The 25,271-nt window shown below is 40.8% G+C and overlaps 1 protein-coding gene across 2 annotated transcripts in view; it reads right to left on the reverse strand.

Moving 5' to 3' along the window:
• Nucleotides 1-25,271, reverse strand: part of Cntnap5 (contactin associated protein family member 5) — a 915,960-nt gene that overhangs the window by 151,454 nt on the left and 739,235 nt on the right. For both annotated transcript variants that reach the window (XR_008217835.1, XM_052736717.1), the window contains exons 14-16: nt 20,811-20,967; nt 7,708-7,835; nt 7,367-7,537 (exon numbers count right to left, since the gene is read on the reverse strand). Coding sequence is in view for 1 of the 2 variants with exons in the window: in XM_052736717.1 (XP_052592677.1) it covers nt 7,367-7,537; nt 7,708-7,835; nt 20,811-20,967 (456 nt within the window). In the remaining variant the exon portion in view is untranslated. The remainder of the gene's footprint in view (nt 1-7,366; nt 7,538-7,707; nt 7,836-20,810; nt 20,968-25,271) is intronic.

Genomic DNA, 25,271 nt, shown 5'->3' on the forward strand with positions numbered 1-25,271 from the left:
ACGCAGGAAGCAGGGACCTGGGGCACTTGTGCCTATCCTAATCTCTGTTGAATCTCTGGGTTTCCTTGGTCTACCCTGGTTTTACCTATATTCTACTGTACACAAGTGGTAAGCTAAGCATCTCCAAGCTATAGAGAGGAGACCCATGTCCTTAGAACAACAGCACCATTTGCCAGGATATTTAGTCAATGCGTGTGATGCAAACACTCATATTTCCATATCCAAAAATTCCAAAGTCAGGCTGGAGAGAAGGCTCAACAGGTAAGAGCACTTGCTGCTCTTCCAGAGAATCAGAGCCCAGTTTCCTAATGTTCAGATGGGGTATCCCATAACTGCCTAAAACTCCAGCTCTAGGGATATGATTGTTCTCTGGCCTCCAGAGGTACCTGGATACATGTGTAAATACCCACATAGATAAATACACATAAATAAAAATATATCTTAAAAATATTCAGATGACTTTGATAATGTCAGTTGCTTGTCCATGGTAATAACACTGAAAATGACATAGCCTTAAATTACTCAGAAACCCACCCCCATGTTGGTTACTATCCAGGACTCTCTCTCCCTCTTTTAACAATATATTATGGAAATCAATTGGCAACCTTTCATTAATAATAATACCAATGATATTAAAATGATGGTCATAATGAAGATAACAATGGTGCTGGTCCTGGTGATGGTGGTGGTGATGATAACCATGGTGACTGTGGTGATGTACTGGTGACAGTAGGGATGGAATCTAGAAGAGGGATTCTGAAGAGCATGGTGATAATACCTCAGAGGGCAGTGATTGTGGTGGTGCTGACTGATGAGGCTAGGCTGACTGACAAGCCGGATCCAGGGAATCTGGACCTTTCTCTCAATAGTGGGATTAGAAGCATGTGCCACCACACCTGATTTTTTAATGTGTGCTCTGAGGGTCAAACTCAGGTCCTCATGCTTATTAAACAACACTTGACAGCTAAGCCATTCATTCCCCCAGACCTGGTTTCTCCTTTCTGTGTCTGTTTTAATTGCTTTAGATATTTATTTATTTTATAAATATGTTTTACCTAATTGTATGTCTGTACACCGCATGCATGTCTGATAGGGAAAGAAGCCAGAAAGGGTGATGGATCCCCTGAAACTGGCATTACACATGGCTGGAATGACCACATAGGTGCTGTTGACTGAACATGGGTCTTCTGTAAGAATAGCAAGTGAGATTAGCCATTGAGCCCTCTCTTTAGCTTCAGTTTCTTTTCTTCTCTCTCTCTCTCTCTCTCTCTCTCTCTCTCTCTCTCTCTCTCTCTCTCTCTCTCTCTCTTTCTCTCTCTCTCTCTCCCTCCCTCCCTCCCTCCCTCCCTCCCTCCCTCCCTCCCTCCCTTCTTTCTTTCTTTCTTTCTTTCTTTCTTTCTTTCTTTCTTTCTTTCTTTCTTTCTTTCTTTCTTTCTTTCTTTCTTTCTTTCTTTCTTTCTTTCTTTCTGTTTGGTTGTTTGTCCAGATAGTGTTTCTCTATGTAGCCCTGGCTGTCCTGGACCTTCTTTTGTAGACCAGGCTGGCCTCAAACTCATAGAGATCCATCTGCTTTTGACTCCTCAGTACTAGGATTAGAAGCATATACCACCACTGCCCACATCTATTTCTTATTTAGATCACTAGTTCCATCTTGAAAATCTGCTCATCTCAAAATCAAACATTTATTGAGAGATGACCGGCTTTCACATATATCTATCTCTATGTATACAGGACAAAGATTCGTGGGAATATGGGGGAGAAATATTAAATATTTTGGTAAAATTCTCCGTGCATGGTTAGTTTAAAAGTATTAGGTTACCATCAGACAGCATGCCTTTTTAGGAGGCTAGATGCTCTGCTGTCCTTGCCCAATTCTTTCACCAAGTTGGGCTTCTTGTCTGTACTGAGCTTAGCTATACCATGCATCACCTATACTATACGATCTGATTGTTTGTCTCCCCAACCAGTCTGCAAGCTGTAGAGCAGTGGTTCTCAACCTGTAGGTCATGACCCCTTTGGGGGTTGAATGACCCTTTCACAAGGGTCACATATCAGATATCCAGCATATCAGATACTTACCTTATGATTCATAACAGTAGTAAAATTACAGTTATGGAGTAGCAAGGAAAATAATTTTGTGGTTGGGAGTCACCACAACAGGGGGAACTGTATTAAAGGGCCAAAGCATTAGAAATGTTGAGAAACACTGTTGTAGATAATTTTTTACTTATCACAGACCACACACTAATATTGGGCTTGAGTAGAGCAAGCTCACTTACTACAGACCCAGCCCTCCATCCTGTGCTTTTATGTACATATCTCTGGCAAAAACCAAGGCTGGACTCCTCAAAATTAATAAATGCTGCAGTTCTCTTTAGCTGCTTTTTGTTTTTATACTTGGGTTCCAGAATCTTTGTAAAAAGCTCTTTTAAATGTTTTGTTACTGCTGATCTTTATTCAAGTAATTATCAAAGACCAATAATATTTAAACCATACCTTCTGGACATTAAAGAATCAGTAAAATAGTACTAGTAGTAACATTAATATTTATTAAGGGCGTCACACAAGCCAGACATTGCATAGCATTTTCTGTCACTGAATTCAGTAAGGCCTCAATACAAACTTGTTAGACAGGAGTATTTTCATCAGTGAGGGAACTGAGCACAAGTTGTCACAGTGGCTAAAACTAAGATTTAAATCCTGATGATATGCCTCTAGAGCTTTCATTTTCTTTTATTCGTAACATAACTCTTCATTGATTCTTTGGGAATTTCACATCATGCTCTCCAATCCCACTTACCTCCCAGTCCCTCCATGTCCTTCCCTCACTCCTGTAGCCTCCCTCCAAAAGAAATCCTCCCTCACAATCAATTAAAAACAAAACAAGCAAACAACAACAGCGAAAATAACTTGATCCTCCATCTTTCCAATACCTCTTCATTCATCCTGGTGGCACTGGGTACTATGGAGGGTCTCACAGTCTACCCTTTTGTCTGTTCAACCCCACCCACAAAATGTTCATTGCAATGAGTCATTGGTCTGGTTCAAGGCCTCTGTCACACCAGCATCACTGGATCCTCACCAAAACCTCTTGGATATCCTGATGTTGCCCCAAGTCATGGAGATCTTATGAATATAGCTCCACAGGACCAGTCCCTTCACTGCACTTCATCAGGTCACAGAGTAGATCTTAGGGTGGGCCAACCTGAGGCCCAGGATGTGGGTCTGAGAGGTAGCTGAATTGGTTGATCTGGGTCACTGGGACCACTCCCCCCTCAGGCAAAATGCAGAGCCCACTCTCCTAGGCCCATGTTTGGGGCCAGCTCTCCTTTGCCCATCTCTCCCAAGTGCATGGGACAGCTCTCCCAAGTATGTGAGACCAGCTCTCTTGTTGTAGTGTCTAGAAAGGGGCAGGGCCAGCTATCCTAGGGCAAATGAGGGGCAGGGCCAGCTCAACATGACCCTTGGATTTCAACATACATAATTCCTATGAACCCCTGTGGCAACGTGGGCCATGGACATCATCACAGACCCCAGTTTCAGTAGGAATATGGATCTAGACATGGCCCTTGGCAGCAGCCCAGGCCTGGATGACACCATGGCCCCATGTGGCAGTGCAGAGTACCCAGATTGGCATGGCCCTGGTGGCAGCATGAATCTCAGACATGAACATGGCCAGAGTTTGTGACCTTGACCCTGGGTATCCATGTGGCCTTTGGTATTACCATGGGTAGAGACTGTATATTTAACTCTTGCCTCCAACCTCAAATACCTTGTAGTCTATGTAGTCTCCCATGGCTATCATGGCTAGAATACATAATAGAGATAACTAGATGGAGTTGAATATAAAAAGTATGAATGAGCAGATGGTACCATAAGCCAACATGGGCTTGACTCCAGACTTTGTGGCAGGGCACAGAGGCAATCACATATTCTTATGGCCCTGGATAGGAAATGGGATGCAGTAACACTCTCATACTATCATAAACTTCCCATTTAAATGTCTCACTTAAATGTTCCTCTTAAATGATAGATATTTTCTCATTGTTTGCTCCTTTATTGTTCAGGACAAATCTAAGGGGCCTTTGGATGGTATTCATCAAGCCGGATCAAGTTCCTGGGGAGTTAAGAGATGAATGAAACAACATGAGCTCACCACTCTGTTGAGGGAAGATTGTCAAAAGAAGAGCCTATAGAGGAGGAATGCCTCACAAGGGTTCCAAGGATCAAAGCAGCCTAGAAAAGACCATTGACTCTTCTCCCCTACCTCTACAGCAAAAATGTGTCACTGTACCCTGCAGAGAATACTTTGGTGTCTACTCTCCACTGCTTTTCCCATTACTTAGCTCAAAGCTTAACAAAGAGGCATTCATGTGTCCTCAACTCCTAGCCCAGATCAGAGATGAGGATAATAGTGTTCTGTGCTGGACAACTTACTATCAATGGACATATCAACCTTGCTGTTTGGATAGCAAAGAGGAGAACTCTCTAGGGATGGGACTGTGTCTCCTCTGAGTCAGTGCATCTGTTAAAGGACCTTTCCTTTCTAAGGGGCTGGTCTGCATGGTTTCTTGCTATGACATATTTAGCATGGAAAGTCCATCTGCTTAAATGAGTAGTGTTACTGGATCTGTAGCCATGAAGAGTAAGGTTTTTGATATTTTGTTACAGTTTTTCCCTTCATAGCAGTAGCAATAACAATAATATTAATAACTTTAGGAAATATGAGGCTTGTATTTTTCTGACTTTGTGTTTATGGATTTACTTAGTTTCTATTGGTAGGGACTGAACTCGGGGTCTTGTGTGTACTAGCTAGTCCTCTTTGTTACTGAATTACATTCACATTCTCAGGTCTAACACTTAAAAATATTTAATACAAAATGCTTGTGTTTTAGAAAGCAATATTTGACAGTATAATCATAGTAAACATCTAATAATTACATTACAAGTTTTATTTGTATGTTTTTATAAATTTAATACTAAATTGAATTAAAGAAATTGTACTGCCCAAAGGGCACAGTGCACTGCTACAAAGTACAAACAAATTGGACACTGATCTGTAATTAACACTCAATCACTGGTGATTATCTTGTGATAATATACCATAACATTGACTTGGAATTAATGAATGAAAAGGCTTTATGGCCTGATTTTTTATTACATTTTACATTGAGGTTATTACATCCACACTATGGAATGGTTGGTATTCTACCTGCTTTGCAGAGTCTGAGCAAGTTAGGTATGAAGGATTTTTATTTTACACCAAAATCACAAAAGCTTCCCCCATTAGTAGCGTGTATTCTTGGAAAATAAGTGAAAAGTAACATGGAGACACTCCCTTTTCCCATGTGTAGTCTGCAACTGCAAAAGAAACACTTAGCAGCTCACCCATGTGCTAGAGACCCACACAAAACCTCCACCCTGCCTTTCTGCAAACGTACTTGTCTTCTTGTGGGGAACTCTCAAATTTCCAATATCTGAGGATTAGATGTTTGCTTAGCTTTCAAAGGTATCTGGTGCAGTTAAATCACAGTGACATGGTCAATCACCTCACTCAAACTATCGGAAAACATCCACTTAGACTAGGGTAGAGGGATGTTCAAGGACAAGCTCAAGCAAGCTGTGGTCACGAGCAGAGTAAGAGCAAGGCGGGGTACAGGTAGTGGAGACCACTTAGTCTAAAGATCCCAGAAGCACGTGTGTGCACCTGCATGGAGAGGCTAGGGGACAGTATTGGTGTCATTCCTCAGGATTCCCTCCAAGCCTTGTTTTCTGAGACAGAGTTTCACTGTGTTTCCACTTCCCTCTCTGATGTAACATGAATGTGTGCAGAGGAACACAAGTGGCAGCACAGGAAGCAGAAGAGCTCAAGTTCCTGCAAACCCTTGATAGTTTGGTTCCGTCTCTCCCTAACAGGAGCAAAATCTACGATGAATTCTGCATTCAAATATTTGCTGCACAGATTTTTGATTACTTGGATATTTTGAGGTCACTAGAATTGATTCTGGTTAAAAGAAAAAGATATGGAGAATGTTATAATTATTGGAGTTTAAAAGAATGATTTATTTTACCAACTTGTCACTTTGTTGAAAATCTTCTCAAACCTTCTGAATATCTGAGTTTATATGAAAAACAATCTCATTGAAAATGAATAAAAATATTCTCTTTTAAATGTATTAGAAGATAAATAGGCTAATACAATTTATAGTTTCATTTGAACAAAAACAAGTACAGGAAATTAACTTTAGTGAAGCCATTGACAACTTTGCATAAAATCAAACTTATGGACAGACTTTTAAAGTTATTATTACTGAAACAGACTAAAACATTGTTGTTTTTCCATTTTCATAAAAATTAATTAATCATTGTATTTCTCTCCTTTTTGTGCTTTCATGTATTCTTATTAGCATGCTGATATGCGTTGTCCTTCAGTAGAATGTCTTTCCATCCATATTTCTTTAGTGTCCATTTGGCTTAATGATCATTAATGGCACAGGTCCCACAGATAGGGCATTTATTTATTTATACCTATTACAAAGGTATATAAATCATGCATCTAACCCCGCACATACAGTGCTACTGGTAAGAAAGAAGTAGAAATTCAGCATGAATTATCATTGACTAGTTATACTCTCCTATTGATGAAAGATAAGAAGTTGTGTGTGCGTGTGTGTGTGTGTGTGTGTGTGTGTGTGTGTGTGTGTGTGTGTGTTACTTGGTCAAGATGTGCTCAGGCATGCCAGAGGTGGATGTCCAAGTTCCTCCTCAATTATTCTCCACCTCATTTGTGGAACAGAGTCCCTCACTGAACCCAGAGCTCAGCAATTCCGCTGGAGGAGCTGCAGGGCTCCACCTGTCTGTGCCTCCTCTGGCGTAGGAATGCCTGGCTATGTTACTTGGGTTCTGGGGAACTGAACTCAGCTCCTCATGCTTGCACGCAGGTGCTTTACTGATTGAACTGTCTTCCCAGCACATAAAAAAAAATGACTTCTGAAGCATGGATACAGTTGTTAAGTGGATCCCAAATATCAAGAGAACCCTTGCTTCCCATATGGAGTGCAATCCCGAGGTGTGGAAGCTTAAAGGGACAGGTAAGAGATAGGCATGCCTTACTAGAGAATGGAGGTGGCAATAGCAACGCACAGATACTTTTGGAATGCACATATCCTGAAGAACCACCCGACACATGCTGAGAGAACACAATTAATCATAACACATTTGCAGAGATTTGACAGCTTCAGTGCTAGTTTTACTGATTATGGTTACATTGGCTCAACATTAACAAAATGTACTGGTGGCTGGTGGCAAGGATAAAGTCAAACCTCTGTGGACCACTGACACTGAACTCGTAAAGAAAGGCACTTACAGCTCATTTCAAGTCGGATGAAGTCTTTCATGCCAAGGTTCTCTAGGAAAACTCCAGATAAAGCGGTGGTTTTAAAAAAGAAGGAAATGTCAGCGCTGAATTCCGCATGGAAGGTAGGAAAGTGGAGGTAAGAAGCTTCAGTAGAAAAGGCAACGGCATTCCAGTAGTGTCCTGTGAAGCAGAGAGTCCATCAGGACAGGTGTGTGTTTCCACTGGGTGTAGAAAAGCAATGGGCTTGGGGGGAATTTTCAACACTAGGACAACACTGAAGGGAAAAGGGATAAGGGAACCAAAACAACTTGTGTTCACGTAATTCAGAGAAAGGGGGGTGTTGTACTCACGGTCACCATAGCAACGTAAAGGGCCAATTCTCCAAGCGGCTTCTGAGTTTGATCTGTTGGTATCAGTGATAATTATCTGAGTTACAGGCAAGTGATCTTTGAAGGTAAGAAAACCAGTATCCTTTGTCCTGAAAAACATAAATTTAAGGGGGAAAAAGGAAGGTTAAAATATAGATTATCTAGGGAATTTGTGTGAAGACACTTGTTTTGCAAAGTGAATTGGATTGAATGCAGCATGGCTAGGGTTAGGAGGAGCATAACAGAAGGCCTTTCATCTCCGGAACTGTGTGAATAGTTGGAATACCAATTACAGAACCCATGGCCTGCTTCCAAACACCACTGGATTTTATGTCTTCCCTAAATGTGCTTGCAGGAGCACAGGTAGTTTACCAAGTTCGCTGTGCTGATTGTGGCCAAGAGGACCCAAAGGCTCACTGCAGTGTTAATGTGACATTAAACATCACTTCTCTTTCCCATAAAAGAAGACCTGCTATCTAAGGACCTAACTTGAAAATAGATACCACAATTCCCTCTCAAAAATCACTTACAGAACTTGGCTGAACCACCTGCCAAAAGCTTTTAATCAGGCTTGAATGTTCCTTATCACCTTTTAAGTTGTGTTAAAATGAATCTTTATAGTTATTGGTTGCTTTTTGCTTTGTTCTTTAGAAAGACCTTGCTGGTTAATGGCTCTGGCTTTGTTCTTGTTAATTATGCAAATAAGGAAGTACCTAGTTTTCTTTTAATAGGAAAGTTTAAAAAGAATAGAGAAAGTCAATGTTTCCTCCTCTTTTTAAGCTGTCTTTCAGAATCAAGGTGATGGTGGTACCACTAGACAGAGCATAAAATTGGAAGTAAGAACCTGGCATTGTGGAGCTGTGCAGATAACTTAGACAGTCTGATCTGCTTGGTGTATGAGCATAGAGACCTGAATCCAGATCTTATGAACCTACACAAGAAAACCTGCCCTTGTTGCACTTGATTATAACCACAAGGCTGGGTAAGTGGAGACAGGCAGATCCCTGGGGCCTGCTTGCTGGCCAACCTAGCTGAATTGGTGAGGTCCAGGCCAATAAGAGACCTTGCTTCAAAAAATAAGATGTACTCTACAGTGTAGCTAGAGTTTTCCTGCCTGGCCCACAGTCAGGACAAATCTCTGACACCCGCCAGTCCCACAGCCTCTCAGACCCGATCAAGTAAACACAGAGACTTATATTGCTTACAAACTGTATGGCCGTGGCAGGCTTCTTGCTAACTGTTCTTACAGCTTAAATTAACCCATTTCTATTCATCTATACCTTGCCACATGGCTCGTGGCTTACCGGCATCTTTACATGCTGTTTGTCATCATGGCGGCTGGCAGTGTCTCTCTGACTCAGCCTTCCACTTCCCAGTTTTTTCTCCTCCTTCTCCCGCTTATACTTCCTGCCTGGCCACTGACCAATCAGTGATTTATTTACCAACCAATCAGAGTAACACATTGCCATACAGAACATACAGTACCCAAGGAATAACAACAAAAGCTGATTTCTGCCCACCACATGTACACTCATACACATCCACATGCACCAGCCTAGACACAAATAAAAATATGCATACATATGTATACATACCCATACACATACCGGGGGAGCTAGAAAGGTACTACAGAGGATGGATGCCATATATGACATTTTCAAAATTAAATAAAAACAATGTTTGAAAAATAATAGTACAAATTCAACTCAAATAAATAAATTTCCGTTGACTGTGCAAATACTTCCAGGATGAAATTCATTAAGGATAGGTGTAATCTTTGCCCACACAATTTTTCTCTGAAGTGTACATCACTATGTCCATTTACAAATGTTGAAAGTGGCTTGGAGGCACTGAGTTGTTGCCCAGTATCACAGGATAGAAAGGTCGGGAACCAAGTCATGGTTTTGCCTCCCTGGTATCTGTCTTGTGTTTAAGGACACATATTAGTAGTGTGGGTGAGTGATGTCCTTTAGGAAACACTTGGTGTGTTGAGTACACATCTGAATAGCAGCTTGCAGAAGATTAAATAAGATTCGCAGCTGCTGGGCACAGTGTCTCGTCTGTATTAAATACTCAGAATTGGTCTCACTGACACTTACTTTAGTTGTCTTCTTTGTCCCTGAACTATTCTGTGGCCTCGGGCAAGACAACTTATTTCATAGGCATCCAGCTATGATCCTGGATTGGAGATTTCTTGCTATATAGCACATGCGGAAAATTAAATTTTAAGATTTAGAATTGAGCTCATGAGATTTGGAGAAAAACACTTAATAATTTATCTAGGTTATAAATAAACCAAATATTCACCTGAACCCTTCCCGTACAGCCCCATTAAAAATACAAAGAAATACATAATATAATATCTGTAATTTGAGTGCTTTTGTTTAGAAACCATTAAAATGATAAAGCTTTGCTTCAGCTAAAAATCACACCTATGCATGTTACACACACAGAAAGAATAGATTTACCGTTTTTGTTCAAAAGTATTCACAAGTAGAGATTGTAAAGCGGAACTCAAACACCCTCAGTGAAGTAAAGACAAAATCCAGACTCCCCCCTGAAGAAACCATGACATGCTGTGTCAAGCTACTCCATCCCATTTTCATTTTCCGGCTACACATGCTGGGTTCTGAAGTCTGTCCATTGTGCTGGCTCATGCCCCCCTTAGACTCTATGACATCTTGTCCACATCTACTTGTTGACCCGTGTCAGCATATTGGCATATATAAAAAGCATGCTAAGTATAAAAGGGCTCTTCCAGATACCACAGGAAAATGTATATGTGGTTCAGTAGTGTAAATCACATTATCAGGAATGATTTTTATCTGGAAACGTTAAACAATAAAAAGAATTCAGGATTCCTTTCCCAGGAATGGTGTTTTCCATAGTGAACTTGTTCTCCTTACGTCAATCATGACGATACCCCCAGTCCAACCCGATGTAAATCCTCAATGAAACTGTCTTTCCTGAAATTCTAGGTTGTAGAAAGTTGATGTCTAAAACAAATAGCCACATTGGTAAATGTAACTGGTTTATACCAGCGACAGAGAAAGATGTACCTAGAGTCATCTATATCTGAGAAATGTTGATTCACAATTGTGTGCCACACAACCTAGTAGTTTAGTCATTTACTCTGCTTATGCTCCAACTAACACTGATGGCATCCATAGAACTTCTATCACTGCTGGTCATTTCTGTTTTTCACATCCCAGCTTTGTTCAGAAAATGGCACAATTCTGAAATTCTTTTTCTCAGGGTCCAAGATGTGAAATGGAATGACCAGCTTGTGAAACCAAGAATGGCTTCCCAAATATTAACACATTTGTGTGTGAACACACTCTCTGAAGTCCCACTGGCAGAGAGCAGTTCCTCCTGGCTGGAAGCTGGTGTATCACCATGTGGTCACTGTCTTCCCTGGACATTGCTGCATACAAAGTAACAGCTCTGAGTCCTTGAGCTGTCCTAGGCTGGTCTCTGGTTGACCATCCCCATTCTGTACACACTGGCTTTCTCCACACACTACACAATTCAATTGATTGGGTTTCAGTTTACTAATTTGCAATCATTTTCGAGACTGACTCCCTGAGATTACACCTGGGTCACCTTGGTCGATGCTGTGGGAGACCACAGCCTCCTCAGTTACAGACTAACAGCTCTTGTGCTGTATTCATACACAGCAGGTCCAGCCACTGCATGGTGAATTTACCAGAAGCCCTATTTCGGAGTATTTCAGACTTCAGAATTATCTCATTATTCCACCCAGAATTTGACAGTTGAAGGGAATTTCATTACACTGACATGGTATTTCTTTCTTAGTGTTAGCCCTTTTATTTCATATATAAATATTTCTTTATAATTCTCATAAATATAAATTTAATATATGAACCAATGTTGCCTCTTCTAATTAAAGACTTTGTAATATCACAGAAAATAATAATATTAATAACTACATGCTTTTTTCAAAACTGACTACACGCCACATGTGGTAGATATGAAGATTATTTGCTAACTCAGCTAGCAATCTCCAGAAATAACGACCCCACCTTTCTCTATTTTTAAAATAAAATCAGAACCTGAAGCTCCAAGAAGCTGAATGATTTCTAATTAACAGATGACAAATGTAGGTTTTGATTATCCTATTCCATAATAAAAATTTAGTTGGGGATTCATTAGAGTTAGCATCCAGACTACGACAGTGCTACCAGCCAAAAAATTAGGAAAAACTGTATGTGCTGAGTACATGATCAGCTCACAATATCAGTGCTGTAGATGTGCAAAGGAGGAGGATTAGCTCTCTCTGTGTGCATCATGAAAATTCTGTACTTTTCTTTACACAGTCATTGGGATTGTCTGAAGTACAGCTGTGTGTTTTTTTATGGGCTGTGAAAGCAGAACAAGAGAAATGGCATTGGGAAGGAGAAGAGGAGGAGACTGTCACATCACATTTGACCTGAGCCTCACCTCAGCAAGGCCTCCTCTTCACTCACTCACTCTTTGAACACTGAGAGCACAGTGATTTCACAGAGGGCAGGCACACCTCTCTCCAACAGAAAGGGCCGACTTGATGCTGAGGCCAGATATTCATAAGAATCCAGTGACTAACAGCTCCCCAAACTACTTAACCACTTATAATTTTTGCCCATTGGGAGAAAGTTCCAAAACAAAGCAAAAATTAGATTGGGCAACAGATAAAGATTAGCAAATAAAATGTTCTGATGAGGCAGGCTGGCAGAGCCCTAGGTCCTGCCTCTCTCCACCTGTCCAGAACTGGAGCTACAAGTGCTTACAACATGCCTGGAATGTTTTTTTTTAGGTTTTGTACCTGGCCTTTTACTTGGATACTGGGGATCAAGCTGAGGTTTCATGCTTGTGTGGTGAATACTATCATCTGAGTTACTTCTCTGGAACTAAGAACTACTTTTGAAAGAGATTAGAAAATTAATTCACAACAAAAATGCATATGGAAAAAAGAGATTTCTTCTGATAATATCAGAGCGGAACAATGTAGTCAAAAGCAGTTAAGTCTGAATTGGATTTAATCCACCAAAGAACAGAGGTAAACATCTGTCCAAGAGAAGTCATTAGTCATCATTCATGACTGCAGTATCATTCCATAATTAAGCTCTACATAGTATGTTAAGGCTCCAGGGTTCCTTATGATAAAAAAGGAAAAAAGAAAACAGAAGAATCCCCTAAAAGTATACTGATCTTTAAAATGAGAACGGCGGACTCCCCTTTCCAGACGGCACCCTGACAGGAACACTGCTTTACAAAAGGTGCACCAAGGGCAAACGCAGTGACTAGAACTAGGAACCCCCAACTCCTCTGCGCTCTCGGTGAGGAAGGAAGTGGGGGGACGCTCTCTGTGAGGGGAGCTTCACTTGTATTGGTCCTGGTATTTGGATAAGAAAACTTACAATCCAGGCTAAGGGCTGTCCCCAGGAGGCCCCCAGTGCAGTGTCTCCCCACCTTCAACATGTGACACAGCCATGCTTCCCTCCCTCTCTGATGATCACTTTCTCTTCCCTGAAAAGTCTAACACTCCCCTACAGCACCTTCAGGACCATGCTGTTCCCTGGGTTTTCTTGCACACCCTCGGGGGTCTAGCAAACTGCTTCAGAAAACTCTGCCTTGTGGTCTGGGGAGCTAGATGATTCGGTAGGTGAAAATGCTAATCACCAACACATGAGGGTTTGAGCTTAGATCCCTCAAAAACAACATGCCTGTATTAGTCTGTAACCCTAGCAGTCCAGAGGACCAGAGGATCCATGGAGTCATTGGTCAGCCAGTTTCCAGTTTAGTAAAAGACCCTGGGTCAAGAAATGAAAGATGAAGAACAACAGAAGACACCCAACTTCATCCTTTGTTCTTCACACAAACACACATGAAAACACCCACCCATGCTCATAATTATGTGTGGAACATAATTATGTCTACACACATACACACACACACACACACACACACAACCTTGTGTATATACAAAAAAGCAAGGATCCACAAATGTGAGAAAAAGTGTATTTTCTTTATTCTGTGATTTGCTTATTATGATTAGTATTATTCTAATTGCACTTAATTTCATACAAAAAAACACAAAAAAACTTCATTTCTTTACTACTGAAAACCTTTATGCTTGTATACCATATTTTCCTCCTTCAATTCTCTGTTGTTGGACATCAAGATTGATTTACTTATATCTTTATTCCCCCTCACTTTACTACTTAGATTTTGACTGTAACAAAAACCCTTGAATAACCAGTTTCATAGGACACTATATCCCTTCTCTCCATAGGTTCTTTATTCACAGACTCAAACCACTATAGAGAGAAAATACTTAAAATAAACTTGTGTTTGTACTAGGCAATGGCAAGCCTGTCAATATTCTCTAAACAACATGGTAAAACTAAAGTCTATCAGCTTTATATGAGGCAATACAATAATCTGATGATGATTGACAGCAGGGCTGTACACATTCTATGTAAATGTTATGCCACTTTATATGAAAGATCAGAATATCTGTGCATCTTAGTATGAGTAGTAGACCAGGAACCAAACACCAACAGATATGTGGGCTTAGTGCACCCCTGACTTATCTAATTTTGGCTTCCTTTAATTTTAAGCAAAATGGTTCTTCTAGAAATGCTAATTGAGTGATATTTTTATTCCCATTTATCTCCATCTTATTTTCAGCTCTTCCTCCCTTTCATCAAACATACGATACCCACTCAATTTCCTAGTTTACTTGATCTCATTGGAACATATGACACTAAGAGCTCAGTCACCAAGGTCTATTGTAATAGAGCAAAGAAGAATCAGTCACAAGCAGTGGAAGGGTTTGCCTAAGGCTCCACAGGAAGCCTCACTTAGCAAGAAGGAAGATGGATGCTTCTCCATGTGATTTCAGAGATTCTCTGAAACCTCTCTGGAATCCTCACTGCTGAGGATTTGGTGAAGTTAAGAGAATCCTTTAACTCAGCTGGAATAGCAGTTCTGCCACTGAGTCACATGACATTCACTATGCCATCACCATCAGAACCTCAAGGATAGGTTTTCTGGGATGTGAATATTATGTATGGTTCATGAAGTACATCTCAGAACTTTTAACTGACAGCTCTGTCTACCATGTATAATGGATTAAACTGTTCCACCAACCCAATTTTGCTTTATGATTAACTTTATCCAATAGCAGAAATTGGGAGAATTTTAGTTCTTGAAGAACTAAAGTTCTTGAAGATTCTAACATTCACACAGAACACTGGGGATACTAGTGGAAATATAAGGATCTGAAACAAAACTATTTAAATATGGGGAAAGTCAGCTCAGATCTGTTATCCATGCATGCAGGAAAGGTAGAAGCTGGTCTTTCTAATTCTTTTTGGCTTTGTACTTTCCTTTATTCAGTAGACAGTGGAATTATGTAGAGAAGTGGCAGATGCATTTCAAATTCTACCAGATCTTATGGCTAACACAGATACAATATTTTGTGCTGGTAAAACTAGCTCACTGGTATTTCTATAAGAAGTTCAGTGATCTGGGGCTTATTCCATAGCTGATGAGGAAACTGCTCGTAGCACAAGTATAGTGAAACTGAGGCAGGCAATAAATACCAGGTGTAGCGGCATAAGTTCACAATCCTAGAGTTGGGGAGATGGAGACAGGAAGATCCTTTGTACTTTCAGGTTGACTGGCCTAGTTTACTTGTCACCCTCCTGGTTCTAGTAAGAGATAAAGTCTCAAGATAAAGATAGACAGCTCCTGAAGAATGACACTTGAAATTGACCTCTAGTCTTCACACACACACACACACACACACACACACACACACACACACACACACGCCAGACACATTCCATCATCTGATATCTGATACTTCCTTGTTCCATTCCTTCACTTCCTATAACAACACCAACAACGTGCTTCTGCAGTGCTTTTGATTCGCTTTCGTATTTCTCAGTCTGCATGCACAAAGGTTCTCTCCTTTTCATATGACACTAGTGTAACTGTTCCACCTTAGCTACTTCTTTTCTATGAAATCCAGCTCCCCAGAATTCTTGACCCTGTTTCTACACCCAAACTTCTTAACCCTGCTATCAAATGTATCATATTGATACACTCGTGACTAAGGAGCACTTTCCACACTGTCTGATGGATGCTTCAGAGACAGAGAATGTATGACCTGGCTTTTCTCTGCTTTTTTCTTGGCTGACTGGCACAGAGTGGTATTCAGTCAATTCACTTAACATGAACAACACCACATGCAGTGAAACATACACTGTGATATTGGGAGGATAATAAGATGGTCCTTGGAGTGAATATTGTCTTAACTCCATAGCCATGGCAACTACTTGAGCAGAACAATACAGAGTTGGGAAGTCTGTTATGGAGTTGTAGATACTCTCCAGTAGAAGGAGAGGTGGGTGGGTCAAGTACTCTCACCTGGGATTCCAGATATTACTCCTTCCTGTCTTACTCCATCTGAAAGTTATCTTGGAAGATACTGGAATATATAGGATGTGGAAGGCCAGCTGAAGGGGAGCCTCCAGGATACAGTTTCCATGAGGTTATCATTCATGATTGGGTGGGTCTTTGAGGTGACACAGATGTTTGGATGCCAGTCATATTTCAATAAGTAATCCCTCACAGTGCTGTATAAGGAAGTTCAGTAAACTCATTGATTCACTTAGTAAAACTTGGATGGAATTGGCTCTTGGATCTGTCACTAGAACCCTAGCTCAAATAACAAGATATTTATGACATCACCATAGGAAAGTTAACTCAATGAAATCCTGTAATAACATGTCCTCCAAAATGTTCACCAAAAAATACAAATTGTTCTCAAGTCACCAGTGAAACTTGAAAGAGTGTACTCCAGATTTTAACCTCTTCTTCATCGAAAGGATGGGAACTTCTAGACCTCTTCTCCCTTAGACTTTGTAATTGGTTGTTCAGCATGGATTCTCATGGTAAAGAAAGCATCCTAACAGGAAATTTCAGTACCTTTCCTTTGACTCCTAGTAGGTTGGTTAAGGGGCTTTGAATGAGAACATCCCCATAGGCTCAGATATTTTAATACTTGGTTCCCAGTTGTTTGTGCTCTTTGAGTAGGTTTAGGAGATGTAGTCTTGTTGGAGGCAGTATGTCACTGTTGGCAAGATTTTAGGTTTTGAAGTTTCACATCATTTCTACTTTGCTCATCCAGCTCCCTGCTTGCAGTTTAAGTTGTGAGCTTTCAGCCCTGTGCTTCAGTCACCAAGCCTGCCTGCCGCCACGCATGACGATGATGCACACATATCCCTCTAGAACTCTAAGTCTGAATAAACTTCTCATTCTCTAACCTACCTTGGGTATTTCAACACAACATTAGAGAGCAAAGTAAGACAGTTTTTGAGCAAGACTTGTATCTAAAAACTCTGATAACCCTAAGAGAAGTTGCTTATTCCATAAAGAAATAAAAGGAGTTATGATATATGTATTAATCTATATGGTACTAAAAGGTCTCACAAGTGCTGAGAAAATGACTCAATTAGTCAACTGAGTGCTGCACAAGCATGAAAACCTGGGTTTGATATCCAGAACACAGGTAAAATTAAACTTAGGATGGCAGTACATGATTATAATCCTTCTCTGTCAAAGCAGAGACAGGTAGGTCCCTAAGGACCACTGGCCAGCTGGCCTACCTAGATAGAGGAGCTTCAGTCAAACTAAGGTGGATAGCACTTGAAGAACAGCACTGAATGTTGACTTCAGTCCTAAACATACTCATGCATACATGTGCATGTGCATCTGCACACATACAAGTGTGCTGGCACAAAAGGAGTGGGGAAAAGGCCTTTTGGTAAGTCCCTGTAAGCACAACGTAGATTATGAAGGTAAATCAGCTCATAAATGATTCAGAGGTCAGTGAACTAATAATTAGGTCAGCAGAGAGGGAGGCTGGGATGGGAGTGGATGGCATGATCCGTGGAATGTTCTAGAGAAAGTGCAGGAGTGCTTCACCTTCAGTGAGTGAGGTGCAGCTGGTGTCCCCAGTGCAACGCTGACTTGAAGCATCGGTTGAGGTGCAGTCAACTAAGTGCTGACAATTGTACTGTGAGAAGGGACACACAGGCAGTGTGACTCCGGGAAAAACACACCAAAGAAGAAACACTCCATTTCCAATGGCAGTTTCCACCTTGCATTTTCTCCTTGTGTCAGCTTCTCTAATTGTACAGTATAAAGTGGAGGCATTTTATTCTGAGCCTATAAATCTGCAAATATTGTCTAATACCAGACACAGTGAAGGGACTTATGACTCAAACTCATCAGTGAATCTGACTAAGCACCTGGGATTAGAGGATTTTAGTTGGCTTCTTTTTATTTTTGTTTGTTTTGTAACACAACTACCAAAAGAAAAAGAAAAGAAAAACTTCACACAACTCTCCTAAACCTGAAGATGATGCTTAATCTGATTGCTCCGTTTGATTGTTAATAGGATCTAGAGTCACATAAAACAAAACTTCTGGGCATGCTTGTGAGGGAGTGTCTGGACTGGGTTAATTGAAGTGGGAAGGCCTATTCTAAATGTGGGCAGCGCCATATTCTAGACCAAAGTCCCAGACTGAGTAAAAAGGAGAAAGTGAGCTGAGCCTCAGTATTCATCGTTCTCTGCTTCCTGACTGTGAACACAATGTCACCAGCTGCCTCAAGCTCAGGCCACAATGACTTCCCTGTCGTGATTGATTACATTCTTAGACTATGAGCCAAAATAGAACCTTCTTCCTGAAATTTCTTTTTTATGTATAAAGAAAAGCAATTAATATATCCCTCTCCAAACATGTTCTGAATTTATTTCCCTGAAACTTTCATCAAATGTCTACTGCATCAGGACCAGATAGATTGAAGGCTGGTGGTTCATAGAGATTTGTTCTCCATCCAGGACATGAAGATTTATGTGTAGGTCTCTATAATGCTATAATAAAATTCACTGCAAAGTAAAGAGGTAGACCAAAGGAGAAAGAGGTTGACATCTGACCTTCAGCCAACTTTATCTGACATTTTCCACATGAAGAGTTTGCAGTGGTGGAAGAATCTAAAGGAATTCACCACTGTACTCAAGCAGCTCTATGATATTCTGAACTCATGGTCTATATATTTACAGAAGCAGATGCAGACAATGTTTACCCTTTTTCTGAGATTATTTGTGTACCTGAGTGTGTGTGTGTGTGTGTGTGTGTGTGTGTGTGTGTGTGTGTGTGTGTACAGGAGTACATGTACATTTGCACATATATATATGGAGCCCAGAGGACAAATTTGGCTGCCATTCCCCAGGTACTGCCTATCTATTTCATTTAGTTAGTTAGTTATTTGTTTCTTTTTTGGATGGTCTCTTACCTGGAATCACCCCAATGTGCTCCAAGGACACACCTGCCCCCACCTTGCCCGTGCTGTGAATTTAAGACCATGCCACCATGCCCAGATGTTTAAATAACTTAGTTATGAGGGGGCTGGGAATTTAATCCAGGACACCTTGCTTGTGTGGAGACACGTTATTGAGTGAACCAGATCCCAACCGTAGCTTACTGGTCTAAAACAAGGTTTTGATTAGATCTCAAATTTCACTGGACTGGTCCTTACCAGTAACAATTTCAACAGTGAAAGATAATACATTATGCAAAGGGAACTGTAACTGGTCTGAGAGAACCATCACAGGAATCTTCAATGATAACTGAGAAGCATTTGATGAGGAGAGAGAGAAATACTGCAAACATTAAAAATCAAGAACTGCCTGTAATTCAGCCCGGACTCAAAAATGGACATGCTGTATGCACATTTTCAAAACTGTAAAGTGAAAACCAAACAGCTTGCTGGAGGTTGGAGATGATGTAGACCTAATAAACTTGAGAACTTAGACATCACCTCGCATGACTGAGCTGGTGTAGGAGAGCACTAGACATGCAGTGTTTAATGGACTTGGGTTTGAATTTGACAGAGGTGTATAACATTAGACAGTCATTTAACTGTTCTGTACCTGACAGTTGTCAACCTCAAGGCACACATTCTTATGGAATATCATGATTATTGTGAGAATTATATGATCACTAAGTCAAAATCTATAAGTAATATAAAAACTTTAATTTGATGTTGAAGGTCACTTTAACAATGGTAGAAAATTCACTAAAACATCATCGAAAGAAAGAGAAACCATCGATATAATTAAACATCTTTTTCTCCAGGTCCTTTCCTAACGTGTGTATTTCAAAAGCTAACTCAAGATCTGGGGAGATGGTTTGGTGGTAAAGTGCTGGCCTTAAAGTGGGAGGACCTGAATTGATCCCCAGAACCCACATGTAAAGGCCTGGAATGATGATAAGTGCTTGTAATCCCAGAACTAGGAGGCAGAGGCAGAGGCAGAGGCAGAGGCAGAGGCAGGCATTTCCAGCCAACCAAGACTACTTGGCTAGTTCTGGGCCAGTGAGAGATACTTTCAAAGACTCAAGGTGGGTGGTAGCAGTGGAAGTTGTTTTCTGGCTTCCACACACAGGCAGAAACACATGCATAGACACACACGTAAGAACGTACACACACACACACACACACACACACATACACACACACACACATGCACACATGGAGGGTGAAGAGAAAAAGAAAAACTAAATAGCAAATTACATATTACGTTGCATTCCTTGCTTAGCGTGGAAAGTTCTGAACACAAAATGTTGGCACAAACCTTAGTGTTAGTCCTGAATACAAAGATAGGCTTTTACATTTTTATTTTTATTTTTTGTATATGAGTGTCTTGTTCTTATGCATGTGTGCCATGTGTGTGCAGAGCTCACAGAGGCCAGAAGCGAGCATCAAATCATTTGGAATTAAATATAGTTGTCAGCCAACATATGGGTGCTGGGACACAAATCCAGGTCCTTTGGAGGAGCAGCCATTGCTCTTAATTGCTGAGACATCTCTAAGGCCCCAGGCCTTTTTTTTTTTTTCTTTAATGCAGTCCTAATTCCCATTGCTTTTGTTATCCGCATCATTCTCTCTTAGTGGCAATTCTGTGTATCAGATATCTCCCACTGTTGTATAAAACCTAAAACTTTCCTTACCATTCATCTGTGTCTGCATCACAATTGCAAAAGTGGCGAACATCCAGGCAGCTCTCCTCTAGGCCACACCCACACTGCTGGACTCCAGGAACAGAACCTCCCCAGTAAGGGTGTCTTTCATTGGATCTCCCAATCCACCAGGTGAATGGGGCTCCATCTGAAAGACAAGATGTTTCATAAGTCAGAAGTATGAGCTGAAATAGTACAGAGGAGCTCATGGTGGTGGTGGTGGTGTGTGTGTGTGTGTGTGTGTGTGTGTGTGTGTGTGTGTGTGTGTGTGTGTACATGTATGGTCTCCCCTACCCCCTGATTTTTACTTTATGGCTTCCATTTTCTCTTCTCTCCTTTAACTCTCTCATTTCTCTGTATGTTTTAATATATATACTTATGCACACAAACAGTTATGAATGTACAAAGGTATTTTTATTAAAAGAACATAGTTAAACACAGATGAATGACAGCATTAAGAGTCAGGGAAATAAACTCAAATTGATAACAAACTAGACAATATTACAACTAAGTTGGTTATATCAGCTTAAAAACATTTAAAACTATACTTTATTTTCAAGAGTAACAATGCAAAATTTACAGTTTAGATAATGCATAATAGAATGATTTGACATAGTTTTAGGCAAAATCAAGGGAAATTTTCAGCATACGAAACCCCTTCCTCAGAAACAAAGCTTTTAAAAAGTCACTTTAAGAGGGTCAGTGCCGCATTGTTTTCAGTGACTGGTCATAGCTGAGTGCTATTGAACAACAATCAATGGAATTAAAAAGGAAACTGAACTTTTACAAGCACTGCCTCAAAAGAATAACATATTGGGATACTTTTTGAATGACAAGATGGTCTACTTCAATATACAGATGAATGCACACATCCATCATGAAAAAGAAAAAAAAAACTCCAATGGAGTCAAAACTAGAAACATTAGCTGTATATTCTCGTTCACTCTTGTGTGTCATTTTCCTACATCTGTTCCTCAGCATCACCTTAATCACCCAACATTACTCTCTCGGTCTTCTTTCTAAATTTTGAATCAGCTTTTAAGCAAACCACACACACACACACACACACACACACACACACACACACCCCTCCATATATATGTGGATAGAATGATTTCCCTTTGAAACTGCCCAGGCCAACACACCACAGTAAGAACCAAGATCAGCCAGTCCTGTGTCTTTTTGGTAGATATCCTAGAGGGTGGAAATTAAGGTGAAACAGAACATAAGCACATGTTAGAGGGATCCTGACCCACTGAGTCATTTCAACAATAGGAGAAGCAAAATAACCTCGTGCTCTGACTAAGAGAAGTCATAAACTTTCAAGTTCCTGGACTTAAGGGAAAAGAGCCTGTGAAGACCACACCCTGGAGATCTTCAGTGAATTATGATTCACTGAGGAGAAAACAAAACAAAACAAAACCATCAAAATCAAACAAACAAAATAAGAAAAACCCAGCTCAGGGTCCTGATTTCATTATTATCTTGGTGTTGTCTTTAATGATTGTGAATGCCACAGTAGCTTGTAGCTACCATTCAGAAAATGATAGTGTGTCCCAAACAAGAGCAGGCACAGATATGGAGGCCCTAGACAGCATCAGCTGAAGGCACCAAACCTAACTTCCTTTGGCTGTCTTCCTTATGCTTGGCAAATGCCGGATACTTAAAATTTAAAACAACAACAGCAACAACAATTACAGGCTCTTTTACTCATTTCCAAGTTGTAAAATTTTACTCCTGAGGCTGGGGATGTTGTTCAATGGGCACAGAGTGCTCTGCTTTCCTAGAGTGCAAGAAGCCATCCTGAGTGAGGTAATCCAGACCCAGAAAGACAGACACAGTATGTACTCACTCATAAGTGGATAAAAATGATAACTAGACTACAATCAACAGCCCCAGAGAAGCTAGGTAACAAGGAGGATCCCAAGAGAGATCACCCTAGGAAGGGAAAATAGATGAAATGTCCTGGGTAAACTGGGGGCCGGGGAGGGGGAGATAGAGGGGAGGAGAAGGGGGATGGGAACAGGAGGAATCTGGATGGCCAAGCTGGGGGAGGGACAGAAGGGGAGAGCAATGAAAAAGATCTCTTGATAGAGGGGTCATTATGGGGTAAGGGAGAAACCTGGTGTCAGGGAAATACCAGGAATCCACAAGGCTGACTCCATCTAAGACTCCCAACAATAGTGGAGAGGGTGCCTGAACTGGCCTTCTCCTTTAATCAAATTGGTTATTAGCATAATTGTCATCATAGAACCTTCATCCAATAATTGATGGAAGCAAATGCAGAGATCCACAGCCAAGCACTGGTCTGAGCTCCAGGAGTCAAGTTGAAGAGAGGGAGGAAGGATTATATGAGCAAGGGGCCAAGGTCAAGATCATGATGGGGAAACCAACAGAGAGAGATGACCCAGGTCCTGGAAGCTCATAGACTCTAGACCAACAGCTAAGGAGCCTGCATGGGACCGACCTAAGCCCTCTGCATGTAGGTGATAGTTGTGTAGCTTGGTTTGTTTGTGGGGCCCCTAGCAGTGTGACCAAGATGTGTCCCTGGAGCATGAATTGCCTTTTTGGAAGCTATTCCCTATGGTGGGATGCCTCGCTCAGCCTTGAAGCAAGGGGAAGGAGCTTGGTCTTGTCTCTCTTGATATGCCATGCTTTGTTGACTCCCATGGGAGGCCTTACCCTTTCTGAGAAGTGCATGGGGGTGGGGGGGGGTGGGGTAGAAAGAAGGTTGGGAGAGGGAACAGGATGAGAGGAGAGAGGGGAAACTATGGTTGGTACGTAAAATAAATTTTAAAAAATTAGTTAAAGAAAAAAGAATGTAAGAAGCTGTGGGTTGGATTCCCAGCACCACACACATAAACTAGGTGTAGTGGTGAAGGCCTGTAATCCCAGCAGTAGGGATGTGGGGACAAGAGGATCAAAAGTTCAGCACTGTCTTCAGCTAGTTATAAGTCAGATGACAGCCTGAGCTACAAGAGATATTTCACCAAAGCAAATCAAACAGCAATTCTAAAGCAGTTGCAAATTTCAGTTTATGCACATTATTATAAGGGACTTTTACACAAGCAAGATTTTGTATAGAAAAACTCTTGTTTTCATATATGTATCACTATCTACATATACAAAGTGCTCACTTCCTCTGAATTGTCTACACATCTGACTTCTCCTGGAAGTCTTTGAAGCAAACAGGTATAAGGAAGACAATCAGAAGCCCAGTGCTATAGCCATGAGAAAAATGGGGGAAAGGTCTTTAGGAAAAGCACAGTATTTTGAGGTGTGACTTCACCGAGGAGAGCTGAAAATGTCCACCTTCATCACACCACCATATCTGAGTTAAATTCTACATGCCCTGTAGTAAGTACTATCTTCCTGCTTAGAATTCCTCATGTGGATGATTGCTAGTACTCTTCTCTTAAGGCTTTCCCTAAATGACAAAAATATCTCCCTGTTTCAAGTAAATTTCAGATAAATTGCCTTCCTCCTAAATTCTTCAGGCTACACTCAAGTGACCTGAACAGCTGATGGGTTATATTATTTTAACTGTATACAAATAAAGGAAAAATATATAAATATATTCATATTTAAATATGTGTGTATAAAAGCTAGAGCTCAATGTTTTTGTTTCTGTTTTTTGTTTTTCATTCCAGATAACCCATCTTTATTTCTTAGTCATTGTGGAGTAATGGAGAGAAGAGAAAATGAGGACACTGAGAATCACAAACAATATGTGGTTTGCCTTAATTCACAGCACAATCATATAGTCAAGGAAATGATATACACTTTAACTGCAAATTTTGGCCTTTGGAAACATTTCTTTCCTTTTCTATTGACAAAAAACTGCTCCACCAGTGAAGGAATGAAATATTGTTACTTACTTATATTTAAAATATTGAGTTATTGGACAAACATTTACTGAAGTTTTGATCTATTTTGGACACTATTTTAGCACTATACCATCAGGGATAAATCACAGAACAAAACCAAAGCAAAGAAATAAACAAAGCATGCCTCTGAGTTTACATTGCTAACAGGAAAAATATATAAAAGTACAAATTCAGGCTGGGGAGACACCTTAGAGGTACAAGTGCTGGCCTTGTGAGCTAAGGACCTGAGCTGTACCCCCAGAATCTACATGACAAAAAAGGAGGAAAAGTCCAGACACAGTGGTGCTCCCTTGTGACCCTAGTGTTGGGGAGGTGGAGACAGATGGATATCCGGGCTCCATATCCAAATAGCCTGGACGACTTAGAGCTCCAGTCCAGTGAGAGAGAAAGCATGGTGGCAGGTACCTAGGAATAACACCCAGCGTTGTTCTCTGACCCTCACATGCAAGTGTATGTGCATGCACACAAAAGAAATAGGGTCCTTGAGATCCGTGCATGTGTGTGTGTGTGTGTGTGTGTGTGTGTGTGACAGGGGAGAAGTAGAAGGAAGATAGGAAAAGAGGGC

Source organism: Peromyscus californicus, unplaced genomic scaffold (assembly GCF_007827085.1).
Source record: "Peromyscus californicus insignis strain IS unplaced genomic scaffold, ASM782708v3 Scaffold_14__1_contigs__length_90479793_seg_2, whole genome shotgun sequence".
Classification (NCBI taxonomy): Eukaryota; Metazoa; Chordata; class Mammalia; order Rodentia; family Cricetidae; genus Peromyscus; species Peromyscus californicus.